Below are 16,774 nucleotides of genomic sequence, written 5' to 3'. Positions count from 1 at the left end.
GCCCCTCCGACCACCACCTATCATTCATCATTCAGTTCACCGGTGTGAGTGGCACCGGGGGCAAAGGGTGAAGTGTCCCGCCCAAGGACACAACGGCAGCGATTTTTGGATGGTAAGAGGCGAGGAGCGAACCTGCAACCCTCAGGTTTCTGGCACGGTTGCTCTACCCACTACGCCATGCCGCCCTATTCATACTATATACATTCTGTCAGCATTTCAGTTCAACTTTTAGCATTGGAGCATCCACACGCAATTCCTTCAGGAATTGCCTCATCTAGTTGTACCTGGTTTTGTGTATTTGGGATCTGCATAAATCCTGAAAATTAGAAATTAAACCCATCCATCCATCCATCCATCCATCTTCTTCCGCTTATCCGAGGTCGGGTCGCGGGGGCAGCAGCCTAAGCAGGGAAGCCCAGACTTTCCTCTCCCCAGCCACATCGTCCAGCTCCTCCCGGGGGATCCCGAGGCGTTCCCGGGCCAGCCGGGAGACATAGTCTTCCCAACGTGTCCTGGGTCTTCCCCGTGGCCTCCTACCGGTTGGGCGTGCCCTAAACACCTCCCGAGGGAGGCGTTCGGGTGGCATCCTGACCAGATGCCCGAACCACCTCATCTGGCTCCTCTCGATGTGGAGGAGCAGCGGCTTTACTTTGAGCTCCCCCCGGATGGCAGAGCTTCTCACCCTATCTCTAAGGGAGAGCCCCGCCACCCGGCGGAGGAAACTCATTTCGGCCGCCTGTACCCGTGATCTTGTCCTTTCGGTCATAACCCAAAGCTCATGATCATAGGTAAGGATGGGAACGTAGATCTACCGGTAAATTGAGAGCTTTGCCTTCCGGCTCAGCTCCTTCTTCACCACAACGGATCGATACAGCGTCCGCATTACTGAAGACGCCGCACCGATACGCCTGTCGGTTTCACGATTCACTTTTCCCTCACTCGTGAACAAGACTCCGAGGTACTTGAACTCCTCCACTTGGGGCAAGGTCTCCTCCCCAACCCGGAGATGGCACTCCACCCTTTTCCGGGCGAGAATCATGGACTCGGACTTGGAGGTGCTGATTCTCATCCCAGTCGCTTCACACTCGGCTGCGAACCGATCCAGTGAGAGCTGAAGATCCTGGCCAGATGAAGCCATCAGGACCACATCATCTGCAAAAAGCAGAGACCTAATCCTGCAGCCACCAAACCGGATCCCCTCAACGCCTTGACTGCACCTAGAAATTCTGTCCATAAAAGTTATGAACAGAATGGGTGACAAAGGGCAGCCTTGGCGGAGTCCAACCCTCACTGGAAACGTGTCCGACTTACTGCCGGCAATGCAGACCAAGCTCTGACACTGATCATACAGGGAGCGGACAGCCACAATCAGACAGTCTGATACCCCATATTCTCTGAACACTCCCCACAGGACCTCCCGAGAGACATGGTCAAATGCCTTCTCCAAGTCCACAAAGCACATGTAGACTGGTTGGGCAAACTCCCATGCACCCTCAAGGACCCTGCCGAGAGTATAGAGCTGGTCCACAGTTCCACGACCAGGACGAAAAACCACACTGTTCCTCCTGAATCCGAGGTTCGACTATCCGGCGTAGCCTCCTCTCCAGTACACCTGAATAGACCTTACCGGGAAGGCTGAGGAGTGTGATCCCACGATAGTTGGAACACACGTGGTTCCTCTCTTTAAGAAGGGGAACCGGAGAAATTAAACCATGGAGGCATAATAGAGATCGCTATAAAACAATCTATTCTCCAACGTCCTCGACTGAAGAAGCACCAAGTACTATGCTTCTCCCAAAAGTCCATGGTCAGTCGAGCAACAACCGTTCCGTCAGGACAGGCAAGTTCCCCTGACCCCCGACTTCTCCTCGGGAAGATCTTGTCAATTTCGTTGAGGCAAGTTAGTCAATTCCATCGTTTAGATTTTGGAGAGCAGTGTGAAAAGAGGTTCCAAGAAACTTAAGACAATACAAGTAAGAGAGATAAGGTTGAGGGTAAGAAAAGCGTCCGCCTTGGATGAGTGCCATGGCTTATGCAATTTATTTTACTCAGTGGCCTGGTGTCCGCCCTGAGATGGGTAGGTTGTGGGTTCAAACCCCGGCCGAGTCATACCAAAGACTATTAAAATGGGACCCATTGCCTCCCTGCTTGGTACTCAGCATCAAGGGTTGGAATTGGGGGTTAAATCACCAAAAATGATTCCTGGGCGCGGCACCGCTGCTGCCCACTGCTCCCCTCACTTCCCAGGGGGTGATTAAGGGTGATGGGTCAAATGCAGAGGACTAATTTCACCACACCTACTGTGTGTGTGTGTGACAATCATTGGTACTTTAACTATTTTATTAAAAAAAGACCCCAGTAATGCATACAAATGCAATTTTGTTGTCTGAATGTCAGCCAGGAACATTATTGAATGTGTTACTTGAATGCACTTGTTCAAAAAGTTGTATCTAATCAGACTAGTAAGGGTGTATTTTAAAATGAAATTTCCTCTAATTTTTGCTCTGACGTGCATTGACCTGCATGATTACCGTATTTTCCGGACCATAGGGTGCACCGGATTATAAGGCGCACTGCCGATGAGCGGGTCTAGTCAGGTCTTTTTTCATACAAAAGGCGCACCGGCTTATGAGGCGAATTAAAGGGGTCATATTTATAAAAATGTTTCTAAATGTAAAAGACTTCCTTGTGGTCTACATAACATGTAATGGTGGTTCTTTGGTCAAAATGTTGCATCGATGATGTTTTACACATCATCTTCAAGTCGCTTTCTGACAGTCGCTTCAGGATGCGCCGTTTGGTGGGCGGTCTTATTTACGTGGCTCACCTTCGACAGCGTCTTCTCCCCATCATTTTTGTTGTAGCGGTGTAGCGTGCAAGGACGAGAGTGGAAGAAGTGTCAAAAGATGGCGCTAACTCTTTTATTGACATTCAGACTTTACTTCAATCAATAACGGAGCAGCATCTCCTCATCCGGAAACAACAACCACACTAGAAATGTGTGCCGTGAAAAAAATAATAACTAAAGTTCCTTGGGTGAATAATATAAATTCACTACACCGGTATGTTTTAGCGCTTTCATGGCGAGTTTACTGACAGATATAAGTAAGAACTTTACACTACTTTATATTAGAAATGGCAACAGCGGAGAATGAATGTCCCATAACAAGAAGATAGAGACAAAAAAGAAGCTTATCGACTACAGTGTCGGCACGGACTACAAAGGCGGACGCGCGCAAATTTTCAGGACTAATGCAGATCCCAAATACAGATCAGCAGGTACCAGAAGGTAAGAAAAGTTGCTTTTGCATAATATTGTGAAACAAAACGCCAGATAATATGTCTTACCTTATACACACACCATAATAATACTCCTATGATGAAGCACTGTACAATCCATCAAGCGGTGTGGTGTCATAGCTTACCAAAGTCCTACTAAAACATTTTGATAGATTTTTGAGTGCCGTGTGTAATGTTCTATATTTTCAATAGAACATATAACATTGTGGTGTTTACTTGAGTCGTATTGCAGTCTTTTGTGTGACTGCCATCATATTGCAGTCTGCACGTATGTCTTATGTGTGACTGCCATCTACTGGTTACACGTATCATTTCACCATGTACCAAATAAAATATCTCAGAGTTCGGTAAGCACAACCAGAATTATTCCATACATTAGGCGCACCGGGTTATAATAAGGTGCACTGTCGAGTTTTGAGAAAATGAAAGGATTTTAAGTGCGCCTTATAGTCCGAAAAATACGGTAATCTGCGTGCATACATGATTTATGCGATGATTTGTTGAGATTAATCACAAGAGTTAACTTATTTTTGACAGGCCTATTTTTAAGTGAGGATTTAAAGGCCTACTGAAATGCGATTTTCTTATTCAAACGGGGATAGCAGGTCCATTCTATGTGTCATACTTGATCATTTCGCGATATTGCCATATTTTTGCTGAAAGGATTTAGTAGAGAACATCGACGATAAAGTTCGCAACTTTTGGTCGCTGATAAAAAAGCCTTGCCTGTACCGGAAGTAGCAGACGAGTAGCGTGACGTCACAGGTTGTGGAGCTCCTCACATCTGCACATTGTTTACAATCATGGCCACCAGCAGCGAGAGCGATTCGGACCGAGAAAGCGACGATTTCCCCATTAATTTGAGCCAGGATGAAAGATTTGTGGATGAGGAAAGTGAGAGTGAAGGACTAGAGGGCAGTGGGAGCGATTCAGATAGGGAAGATGCTGTGAGAGGCGGGTGGGACCTGATATTCAGCTGGGAATGACTAAAACAGTAAATAAACACAAGACATATATATACTCTATTAGCCACAACACAACCAGACTTATATTTAATATGCCACAAATTAATTCCGCATAACAAACACCTCCCCCCTCCCGTCCATATAACCCGCCAATACAACTCAAACACCTGCACAACACACTCAATCCCACAGCCCAAAGTACCGTTCACCTCCCCAAAGTTCATAAAGCACATATATTTCCCCAAAGTCCCCAAAGTTACGTACGTGACATGCACATAGCGGCACGCACGTACGGGCAAGCGATCAAATGTTTGGAAGCCGCAGCTGCATGCGTACTCACGGTACCGCGTCTGCGCATACAACTCAAAGTCCTCCTGGTAAGAGTCTCTGTTGTCCCAGTTCTCCACAGGCCAATGGTAAAGCTTGACTGTCATCTTCCGGGAATGTAAACAATGAAACACCGGCTGTGTTTGTGTTGCTGCAGTCGGCCGCAATACACCGCTTCCCACCTACAGCTTTCTTTTTTGCTGTCTCCATTGTTCATTGAACAAATTGCAAAAGAATCACCAACACAGATCTCCAGAATACTGTGGAATTTTGCGATGAAAACAGACGACTTAATAGCTGGCCACCATGCTGTCCCAAAATGTCCTCTACAATCAGTGACGTCACGCGCTGACGTCATCATACCGAGACGTTTTTAGCAGGATATTCCGCGCAAAATTTAAAATTGCACTTTAGTAAGCTAACCCGGCTGTATTGGCATGTGTTGCAATGTTAAGATTTCATCATTGATATGTAAACTATCAGACTGCGTTGTCGGTAGTAGTGGGTTTCAGTAGGCCTTTAAAAGACTCCACGGATGTTTTAATTTGCAGAGGGTGCAGACAGTTCCATAGTTTCGGGCCTGCAACTGCAAAAACGATGTCTCTAGAAAGGGCGTACAATATTTGTGGACTGTTCACGTTCTCCCTATCAATCCAATTATCGCAGAAACGTCTCTATTTTGAACGTCACGACTCGCACATCTCCACTCTGCTTATCTTACTTTTAACTGCTTGATTACCAGCTGTGTATCAGGACCTTATCGCTTATCTGCTTTATGATCATTATTAAGGGGCCCGGATGATTTATACGGCTGACAGGGGCTGTGTTTGTACGTGTGCAACCTATGCTCCCTTCTGATCAACACTTCAGAGGAACCATGGATAGTTTAGCCGAGCAAAGCTTTGGAATGACAAACATGCCTGTGTCGACCCGAGTTCCCGGGTTCGTACGGTTGCTTAAAAACCTTGGAATTGCTTGGATTTTAATGTTGTGTTTTCAAGGTTTGATAAATGCTTGGATTTTGGGTGAAGCGCTTGGAAATGTTCATCATATTCCTCGGCAGTATGACTTAATAGGCTACTGGAAAAAAATAAAATAAGTTTCCTTAAAAATGAAAGCCACACGCTTGATCTGTTGGCTTTGCACGAGCCCTTACATTAGGTTGTTGTCATGTATATAGGGCTCTGCGTCGCCCCCAAGAGGACAGTGGTGCATTGGTCCATCATGCCGGGAGGTTGTCGTTTTAATGAACTTGATGTATGCATGAATTATCATACAAACAAACAAGTAAACAATAATAATTAATGGTATTTCTTGTAAGGAATCCCCATTCATCCAATCCCCATTCAGTTAATGATAACTGCTGGTTCAATGTTAGGCTTAGGTTTTAGCAGATGTTCCTTATTGTTCCTACAGACAGCATTTTGTGACCTCAAACAACAAGACTATGGATTGATACACACTGGTTTTCGCCTTTTGAAGGGTACTGGAAAAACTGGGAAATTTATCTTGAAAGTCCTTAAAAAGTCCTCGAATTTGGCCATGGAAATGTTTCAATGTTAGGCTTAGGTTTTAGCAGATTTTCCTTATTTTTCCTACAGACAGCATTTGGTGACCTCAAACAACAAGGCTATGGATTGATTCACACTGGTTTTCGCCTTTTGAAGGGTACTGGAAAAACTGTGAAATGTATCTTGAAAGTCTTTAAAAAGTCCTCGAAATTGGCCATGGAAATGGTTCAATGTTAGGCTTAGGTTTTAGCAAATTTCCGTATTCTTCCTACAGACAGCATTTGGTGACCTCAAACAACAAGGCTATGGATTGATTCACACTGGTTTTTGCCTTTTGAAGGGTACTGGAAAAACTGGAAAATTGATCTCGAAAGTTTTTAAAAAGTCCTCAAATTTGGCCATGGAAATGGTTCAATGTTAGGCTTAGGTTTTAGCAGATTTTCCTTATTTTTCCTACAGACAGCATTTGGTGACCTCAAACAACAAGGCTATGGATTGATTCACACTGGTTTTCGCCTTTTGAAGGGTACTGGAAAAACTGTGAAATGTATCTTGAAAGTCTTTAAAAAGTCCTCGAAATTGGCCATGGAAATGGTTCAATGTTAGGCTTAGGTTTTAGCAAATTTCCGTATTCTTCCTACAGACAGCATTTGGTGACCTCAAACAACAAGGCTATGGATTGATTCACACTGGTTTTTGCCTTTTGAAGGGTACTGGAAAAACTGGAAAATTGATCTCGAAAGTTTTTAAAAAGTCCTCGAATTTGGCCATGGAAATGGTTCAATGTTAGGCTTAGGTTTTAGCAGATTTTCCGTATTGTTCCTACAGACAGCATTTGGTGACCTCAAACAACAAGGCTATGGATTGATTCACACTGGTTTTTTGCCTTTTGAAGGGTACTGGAAAAACTGTGAAATGTATCTTGAAAGTCTTTAAAAAGTCCTCGAAATTGGCCATGGAAATGGTTCAATGTTAGGCTTAGGTTTTAGCAAATTTCCGTATTCTTCCTAGAGACAGCATTTGGTGACCTCAAACAACAAGGCTATGGATTGATTCACACTGGTTTTTGCCTTTTGAAGGGTACTGGAAAAACTGGAAAATTGATCTCGAAAGTTTTTAAAAAGTCCTCGAATTTGGCCATGGAAATGGTTCAATGTTAGGCTTAGGTTTTAGCAGATTTTCCGTATTGTTCCTACAGACAGCATTTTGTGACCTCAAACAACAAGACTATGGATTGATACACACTGGTTTTCGCCTTTTGAAGGGTACTGGAAAAACTGGGAAATTTATCTTGAAAGTCCTTAAAAAGTCCTCGAATTTGGCCATGGAAATGGTTCAATGTTAGGCTTAGGTTTTAGCAGATTTTCCTTATTTTTCCTACAGACAGCATTTGGTGACCTCAAACAACAAGGCTATGGATTGATTCACACTGGTTTTCGCCTTTTGAAGGGTACTGGAAAAACTGTGAAATGTATCTTGAAAGTCTTTAAAAAGTCCTCGAAATTGGCCATGGAAATGGTTCAATGTTAGGCTTAGGTTTTAGCAAATTTCCGTATTCTTCCTACAGACAGCATTTGGTGACCTCAAACAACAAGGCTATGGATTGATTCACACTGGTTTTTGCCTTTTGAAGGGTACTGGAAAAACTGGAAAATTGATCTCGAAAGTTTTTAAAAAGTCCTCGAATTTGGCCATGGAAATGGTTCAATGTTAGGCTTAGGTTTTAGCAGATTTTCCGTATTGTTCCTACAGACAGCATTTGGTGACCTCAAACAACAAGGCTATGGATTGATTCACACTGGTTTTTCGCCTTTTGAAGGGTACTGGAAAAACTGTGAAATGTATCTTGAAAGTCTTTAAAAAGTCCTCGAAATTGGCCATGGAAATGGTTCAATGTTAGGCTTAGGTTTTAGCAAATTTCCGTATTCTTCCTAGAGACAGCATTTGGTGACCTCAAACAACAAGGCTATGGATTGATTCACACTGGTTTTTGCCTTTTGAAGGGTACTGGAAAAACTGGAAAATTGATCTCGAAAGTTTTTAAAAAGTCCTCGAATTTGGCCATGGAAATGGTTCAATGTTAGGCTTAGGTTTTAGCAGATTTTCCGTATTGTTCATACAGACAGCATTTGGTGACCTCAAACAACAAGGCTATGGATTGATTCACACTGGTTTTTCGCCTTTTGAAGGGTACTGGAAAAACTGGAAAAGTGATTTTGAAAGTCCTTAAAAAGTCCTCGAATTTGGTCATGGAAATGGTTCAATGTTAGGCTTAGGTTTTAGCAGATTTTCCGTATTGTTCCTACAGACAGCATTTAGTTACCTCAAACAACAAGGCTATGGATTGATTCACACTGGTTTTCGCCTTTTGAAGGGTACTGGAAAAACTGTGAAATTTATCTTGAAAGTCTTTAAAAAGTCCTCGAATTTGGCCATGGAAATGGTTCAATGTTAGGCTTCGGTTTTAGCAGACTTTCCGTATTGTTCCTACAGACAGCATTTAGTTACCTCAAACAACAAGGCTATGGATTGATTCACACTGGTTTTTGCCTTTTGAAGGGTACTGGAAAAACTGGGAAATTTATCTTGAAATTCTTTAAAAAGTCCTCGAATTCGGCCATGAAAATGGTTCAATGTTAGGCTTAGGTTTTAGCAGATTTTCCGTATTGTTCCTACAGACAGCATTTGGTGACCTCAAACAACAAGGCTATGGATTGATTCACACTGGTTTTCGCCCTTTGAAGAGTACTGGAAAAACTGTGAAATTTATCTTGAAAGTCCTTAAAAAGTGCTTGAATTTGGCCATGGAAATGGTTCAATGTTAGGCTTAGGTTTTATTAGATTTTCCGTATTTTTCCTAGAGACAGCATTTGGTGACCTCAAACAACAAGGCTATGGATTGATTCACACTGGTTTTCACCTTTTGAAGGGTACTGGAAAATTGATCTTGAAAGTCCTTAAAAAGTCCTCGAATTTGGCCATGGAAATGGTTCAATGATAGGCTTAGGTTTGAGCAGATTTTCCGTATTGTTCCTACAGACAGCATTTGGTGACCTCAAACAACAAGGCTATGGATTGATTCACACTGGTTTTCGCCTTTTGAAGGGTACTGGAAAAACTGGAAAATTGATCTTGAAAGTCCTTAAAAAGTCCTCGAATTTGGCCATGGAAATGGTTCAATGTTAGGCTTAGGTTTTAGCAGATTTTTCTTATTTTTCCTACATACAGCATTTGGTGATCTCAAACAACAAGGCTATGGATTGATTCACACTGGTTTTTGCCTTTTGAAGGGTACTGGAAAAACTGGGAAATTTATCTTGAAATTCTTTAAAAAGTCCTCGAATTTGGCCATGAAAATGGTTCAATGTTAGGCTTAGGTTTTAGCAGATTTTCCGTATTGTTCCTACAGACAGCATTTGGTGACCTCAAACAACAAGGCTATGGATTGATTCACACTGGTTTTCGCCCTTTGAAGAGTACTGGAAAAACTGTGAAATTTATCTTGAAAGTCCTTAAAAAGTGCTTGAATTTGGCCATGGAAATGGTTCAATGTTAGGCTTAGGTTTTATTAGATTTTCCGTATTTTTTCCAGAGACAGCATTTGGTGACCTCAAACAACAAGGCTATGGATTGATTCACACTGGTTTTCACCTTTTGAAGGGTACTGGAAAATTGATCTTGAAAGTCCTTAAAAAGTCCTCGAATTTGGCCATGGAAATGGTTCAATGATAGGCTTAGGTTTGAGCAGATTTTCCGTATTGTTCCTACAGACAGCATTTGGTGACCTCAAACAACAAGGCTATGGATTGATTCACACTGGTTTTCGCCTTTTGAAGGGTACTGGAAAAACTGGAAAATTGATCTCGAAAGTCCTTAAAAAGTCCTTGAATTTGGCCATGGAAATAGTTCAATGTTAGGCTTAGGTTTTAGCATCTTTTCCATATTGTTCCTATAGACAGCATTTGGTGACCTCAAACAACAAGGCTATGGATTGATTCACACTGGTTTTCGCCTTTTGAAGGGTACTGGAAAAACTGGAAAATTGATCTCAAAAGTCCTTAAAAAGTCCTTGAATTTGGCCATGGAAATAGTTCAATGTTAGGCTTAGGTTTTAGCATCTTTTCCATATTGTTCCTATAGACAGCATTTGGTGACCTCAAACAACAAGGCTATGGATTGATTCACACTGGTTTTCGCCTTTTGAAGGGTACTGGAAAAACTGTGAAATTTATCTTGAAAGTCTTTAAAAAGTCCTCGAATTTGGCCATGGAAATGGTTCAATGTTAAGCTTAGGTTTTAGCAGATTTTCCGTATTGTTCCTACAGACAGCATTTTGTTACCTCAAACAACAAGGCTATGGATTGATTCACACTGGTTTTCGCCTTTTGAAGGGTACTGGAAAAACTGGAAAATTGATCTTGAAAGTCCTTAAAAAGTCCTCGAATTTGGCCATGGAAATGGTTCAATGTTAGGCTTAGGTTTTAGCAGATTTTCCGTATTGTTCCTACAGACAGCATTTAGTTACCTCAAACAACAAGGCTATGGATTGATACACACTGGTTTTCGCTTTTTGAAGGGTACTGGAAAAACTGTGAAATTTATCTTGAAAGTCTTTAAAAAGTCCTCGAATTTGGCCATGGAAATGGTTCAATGTTAGGCTTAGGTTTTAGCAGATTTTCCTTATTTTTCCTAGAGACAGCATTTTGTGACCTCAAACAACAAGGCTATGGATTGATACACACTGGTTTTCGCCTTCTGAAGGGTACTGGAAAAACTGGAAAAGTGATCTTGAAAGTCCTTAAAAAGTCCTCGAATTTGGTCATGGAAATGGTTCAATGTTAGGCTTATGTTTTATCAGATTTTCCGTATTGTTCCTACAGACAGCATTTGGTGACCTCAAACAACAAGGCTATGGATTGATTCACACTGGTTTTCGCCTTTTGAAGGGTACTGGAAAATTTATCTTGAAAGTCCTTAAAAAGTCCTCGAATTTGCCCATGGAAATGGTTCAATGATAGGCTTAGGTTTGAGCAGATTTTCCGTATTGTTCCTACAGACAGCATTTGGTGACCTCAAACAACAAGGCTATGGATTGATACACACTGGTTTTCGCCTTTTGAAGGGTACTGGAAAAACTGTGAAATTTATCTTGAAAGTCTTTAAAAAGTCCTCGAATTTGGCCATGGAAATGGTTCAATGTTAGGCTTAGGTTTTAGCAGATTTTCCGTATTGTTCCTACAGACAGCATTTGGTGACCTCAAACAACAAGGCTATGGATTGATTCACACTGGTTTTCGCCTTTTGAAGGGTACTGGAAAAACTGGAAAATTGATCTTGAAAGTCCTTAAAAAGTCCTCGAATTTGGCCATGGAAATGGTTCAATGTTAGGCTTAGGTTTTAGCAGATTTTCCTTATTGTTCCTACAGACAGCATTTGGTGACCTCAAACAACAAGGCTATGGATTGATTCACACTGGTTTTCGCCTTTTGAAGGGTACTGGAAAAACTTTGAAATTTATCTTGAAAGTCTTTAAAAAGTCCTCGAATTTGGCCATGGAAATGGTTCAATGTTAAGCTTAGGTTTTAGCAGATTTTCCTTATTTTTCCTACAGACAGCATTTGGTGATCTCAAACAACAAGGCTATGGTTATCGCCTTTTGAAGGGTAATGGAAAAACTGTGAAATTTATCTTGAAAGTCCTTAAAAAGTCCTCGAATTTGGCCATGGAAATGGTTCAATGTTAGGCTTAGGTTTTAGCAAACTTCCGTATTGTTCCTACAGACAGCATTTGGTGACCTCAAACAACAAGGCTATGGATTGACTCACACTGGTTATCACCTTTTGAAGGGTACTGGAAAAACTGTGAAATTGATCTTGAAAGTCCTTAAAAAGTCCTTGAATTTGGCCATGGAAAAGGTGTACGAACCCTGGAGCTCACACGGACTGAACATGTCGACCCTGTCCTTGTCGCAGGTCTCCCCAAGATGCTGGTCATCAGGAACTACTTTGGCGTGCCGAGCCCGACGTCCGGCCCGGCGCTCAGCATCCAGACGGGTGACATCATCGAATTAATCTGTGCCGACCTTCACAGCCCCTGGTGGCAGGTCAGAGTTTACGCCCTCTTCTTAATCCACACGTATCCAAGCTGTCACCTCGGCGGACACTTTATGGCGTCATATAACGAGATGTATTACTTTTATAGTCTAATTTTGACCTGCCTTGGGCCAACAACAAGCCAGTTAGGCAGAGTTGTTGCGTTTAAATATTAAAAGAGGGGGGTTAAATGAATGTCATTCTAATTACAATACGTTCAAGCCTTTAGCACTTTGAAGCTGTTCCAACATGCACAACAATGTTTTTTTTAATTAAGAATGTAACAAGAAAAAGGAAACGGATAAGGAATTCAAATAATCTTGTGAAAATATTCGACTGGAGGCGGCGGAATCCGCGCAGTCGGCAAACATTCAATATCCATCACTTTTGCAGCCAGGCGACCGTAATCGTTTTTGTTCTGGCGGCCGCGTGATGAATAGAATCGATCGCTGTAATTTGATTACACGCACCCCGCCGCCTTCTGTTTACTCACTCAATGTCTGCGCTGTGATCGTGATTACCTTCTTAGCAAAGATGTGACACAGCCCAAGGACTCACACATGATGGGTGATGACCTCCAGCTACAGGCTGCTGGACGCTAATAGCTGGTGGAGGCTGAGGTCATCAAAATATCAGGAAACGGCTCTCAGGATTAGGGAGAGGTACTAAAACTCGGGACTATAACCATACTAGGGTAGTCCAGATACCAATATTTCGGTACCAGTAATATTTTCGATACTTTTCTAAATAAAGGGCATTATTGGCTTTATCTTAACAAAGAATCTTAGGGTACATTAAACCTATATTAATTATTGCAATTTTGTCCTTAAATAAAATAGAGAACACACTAGACTCTTTTAGTAAGTAAACAAACAAAGACTCCTAATTAGTCTGCTAACATATGCAGTAACATATTGTATCATTTATCATTCTATTATTTTGTCAGAATTTAACTATTAATCTACTTGTTCATTTACTGTTAATATCTGCTTATTTTCTATTTCAACATGTTCTATCTACACTTCTGTTAAAATGTAATAATCACTAATCAGATACTTTACATTAGTTTTGGATGCTACCACAAATTTAGGTATCGATCCGATACCAAGTAGTTACAGGATCATACATTGGTCATATTCAAAGTCCTCATGTGTCCAGGGACATATTCCCTGAGTTTATAGACATAATATGAATTTTAAAAATAAGTTAAAAAAAAAATAAAAATTGGAAAAATAGTCGTTTGATCGTCCAAGGTGAGTGGAGTGGGTGGATTGTGGAATGGTCCGAATCGGTTGAGAAAGGTGAGAAATGTGCAAAAAAACGGCCCATTCATTTTCAATGGGAAAAATGTCCCGGAAAACTTGAAATTTGGGGATATATTTTGGGAATTTTTTCTACTTTTTCATTTACTGTTAATATCTGCTTATTTTATCTTTTAACATGTTCTATCTACACTTCTGTTAAAATGTAATAATCACTTATTCTTCTCTTCTTTGATACTTTACATTAGTTTTGGATGATACCACACATTTAGGTATCGATCCGATACCAAGTAGTTACAGGATCATACATTGGTCATATTTTAAGTGACGGGTGTCAAACTCATTTTAGATGGGGGGGCCACATGGAGAAAAATCCACTCCCAAGTGGGCCGGCCTGGTAAAATCACGGCACGATAACTTAAAAGTAATAGAACAAGCATATTCTGAAAATGTACAAATCATAATGTTGTTGGTTTTTTTTTACACTTACACGTTGCAGCCAATAGTATTCTATCTTTATTTGTCATTATTTCAATCAATCAATCAAATGTCTCAAAGGGCTGCACAAGCCACAACAAAATCCTCGGCTCAGATCACCACGTCAGGGCAAGAAAAAACTCAACCCAATGGAATACAACGGTCAGCGTTCTTATTGTAGTTCCACTTCCTGCGCGTCTCCCTGAGTCCTAGTTCCCTCACCTGTCCCTGATTGTCAGCCTGGCACACCTGGTTGCAGTTGCCAATCAGGCTTCTATTTTGCCTGCCTCGCCCTCCAGTCAGGGCTCGAGGATTGTTTCTTTGCGAAATGTTACTTACTCAGTTTGCTGCAGGCTGCTATGTTTGTGTTGCATATCGCTGTTGCACCTGGAATATAATTAAATACTTGTCCTACCTGCACGTCATCCTCCTGTTTCCTCCGTCTTGAGGTCACAACTACCGGAGCCATGCGTGTCCCTGACAGAATCCTCGAGCCAGGAAGTGACCTCGCGGGGACGCCTGTCGTCCATTGACGTTATATTTTCCGAATAAATTATGTGATCATGTTCATCAGTCAACTCACTGGTGTTAATTTTATCTATTAATCTATTAAGATAAAAAAAATTAGATCAAAATCAAAAGACAGTATGTTGTTTATGTAGTTTGATCATTTTCCTCGACTGATGTACTAACATCATGTGGTTTATTTTGTACATATGTAGCATCATCTACAAAGACACAAGGAATTGCTATTGCGACATCCAGTGGACACATTTAGAACAGCAGTTTCTTTCATTAAAAAATTTCAGGTTAATTTTTATACTTCGCAAATTCATCCCGCAGGTCGGATAAAACCAGTTTTTTTGTACTACCGTATTTTTCGGACCATAGGGTGCACCGGATTAAAAGGCGCACTGTCGATGAGCGGATCTAGTCAGGTCTATTTTCATACAAAAAGGCGCAGTGGATTATAAGGCGCATTAAAGGGGTCATATTATTATATAATTTTTCTTAATGTAAACGACTTCCTTGTGGTCTACATAACATGTAATGGTGGTTCTTTGGTCAAAATGTTGCATAGATGATGTTTTACACATCATCTTCAAGTCGCTTTCAGACAGTCGCCTCAGGATGCGCCGATTTGTGGGCGGTTTTATTTACGTGGCTCACCTTCACAGCGTCTTCTCCCCGTGCAACAACGCCGGAAATGTGTCCCGTGAAAAAACGTCCGACCGGAACCCTAATAACTAAAGTTCCTTGGGTGAATAATGTAAACTCACTACACCGGTATGTTTTAGCGCTTTCATGGTGAGTTTACTGACAGATATAAGTAAGAACTTTACACTACTTTATGTTAGAAATGGCAACAGTGAAGGATGAATGTCCCATAACAAGAAGATAGAGAAAAACAAGAAGCTTATGACTACGGTGTCGGCACGGACTATAAAGGCGAACGTGCACACATTTTCAGGACTTATGCAGATCCCAAATACACATCAGCAGGTACCAGAAGGTAAGAAAAGTTGCTTTTGCATAATATTGCGAAACAAAACGCCAGAAAATATGTCCTGTAATAGGTGCGATTTTGCGTCCTTATACACACACCATAATAATACTCGTATGTTTAATGCGCCGACAATACATCAAACGGTGCGGCTTCATAGCTTACCGAAGTCGTACTAAAGTTAAAGTACTAAAAACATTTTGACAGAGTTTAGAGAGCCGTGTGTAATGTTCGATATTTTCCAATGGAACCTTTAAAGTTTTGGTGTTGTTTACTGCCATCATATTGCAGTCTACACATTTCTCTTATGCATGGCTGCCATCTACTGGTCACACTAATCATTACTAGAGATGTACGAAATGCAATATCGGAAATTATCGGTATCGTTTCTTTTTATTATCGGTATCTTTAAAAAAAAAAAAATTAAATCAATTTAAAAAACACAAGATACACTTACAATTAGTGCACCAACCCAAAAAAACTCCCTCCCCCATTTACACTCATTCACACAAAAGGGTTGTTTCTTTCTGTTATTAATATTCTGGTTCCTACATTATATATCAATATATATCAATACAGTCTGCAAGGGATACAGTCCGTAAGCACACATGATTGTGCGTGCTGCTGGTCCACTAATAGTACTAACCTTTAACAGTTATTTTTACTCATTTTCATTAATTACTAGTTTCTATGTAACTGTTTTTATATTGTTTTACTTTCTTTTTTATTCAAGAAAATGTTCTTAATTTATTTATCTTATTTTATTAATTTTTTTAAAAAGGACCTTATCTTTACCATACCTGGTTGTCCAAATTAGGCATAATAATGTGTCAAATCCACGACTGTATATATCGATTAAAATTGGTATCGGTAATTAAAGAGTTGGACAATATCGGGATATCGGCAAAAAGCCATTATTGGACATCCCTAGTTGTTTCTTTCTGTTATTAATATTGTGGTTCCTACATTATATATCAATATATATCAATACAGTCTGCAAGGGATACAGTCCGTAAGCACACATGATTGTGCGTGCTGCTGGTCCACTAATAGTACTAACCTTTAACAGTTAATTTGACTCATTTTCATTAATTACTAGTTTCTATGTAACTGTTTTTATATTGTTTTACTTTCTTTTTTATTCAAGAAAATGTTTTTAATTTATTTATCTTATTTTATAAATTTTTTTTAAAAGTACCTTATCTTCACCATACCTGGTTGTCCAAATTAGGCATAATAATGTGTCAATTCCACGACTTTATATATCGATTGATATCGGTATCGGTAATTAAAGAGTTAGACAATATCGGGATATCGGCAAAAAGCCATTATCGGA

The 16,774-nt window shown here is 40.8% G+C and overlaps 1 protein-coding gene across 2 annotated transcripts in view; it reads left to right on the top strand.

Annotated features, from left to right (window-relative positions):
* Positions 1-16,774, top strand: part of LOC133609850 (guanine nucleotide exchange factor VAV3) — a 253,478-nt gene that overhangs the window by 188,767 nt on the left and 47,937 nt on the right. For both annotated transcript variants that reach the window (XM_061965862.1, XM_061965861.1), the window contains exon 20: positions 12,076-12,206. In XM_061965862.1, the coding sequence (XP_061821846.1) occupies positions 12,076-12,206 (131 nt within the window). The remainder of the gene's footprint in view (positions 1-12,075; positions 12,207-16,774) is intronic.

Source organism: Nerophis lumbriciformis, linkage group LG07, assembly GCF_033978685.3.
Source record: "Nerophis lumbriciformis linkage group LG07, RoL_Nlum_v2.1, whole genome shotgun sequence".
NCBI classification, from domain to species: domain Eukaryota; kingdom Metazoa; phylum Chordata; class Actinopteri; order Syngnathiformes; family Syngnathidae; genus Nerophis; species Nerophis lumbriciformis.
Note: the sequence above shows the minus strand (reverse complement) of the source record. Positions and strands in the feature narration are given on the sequence as shown.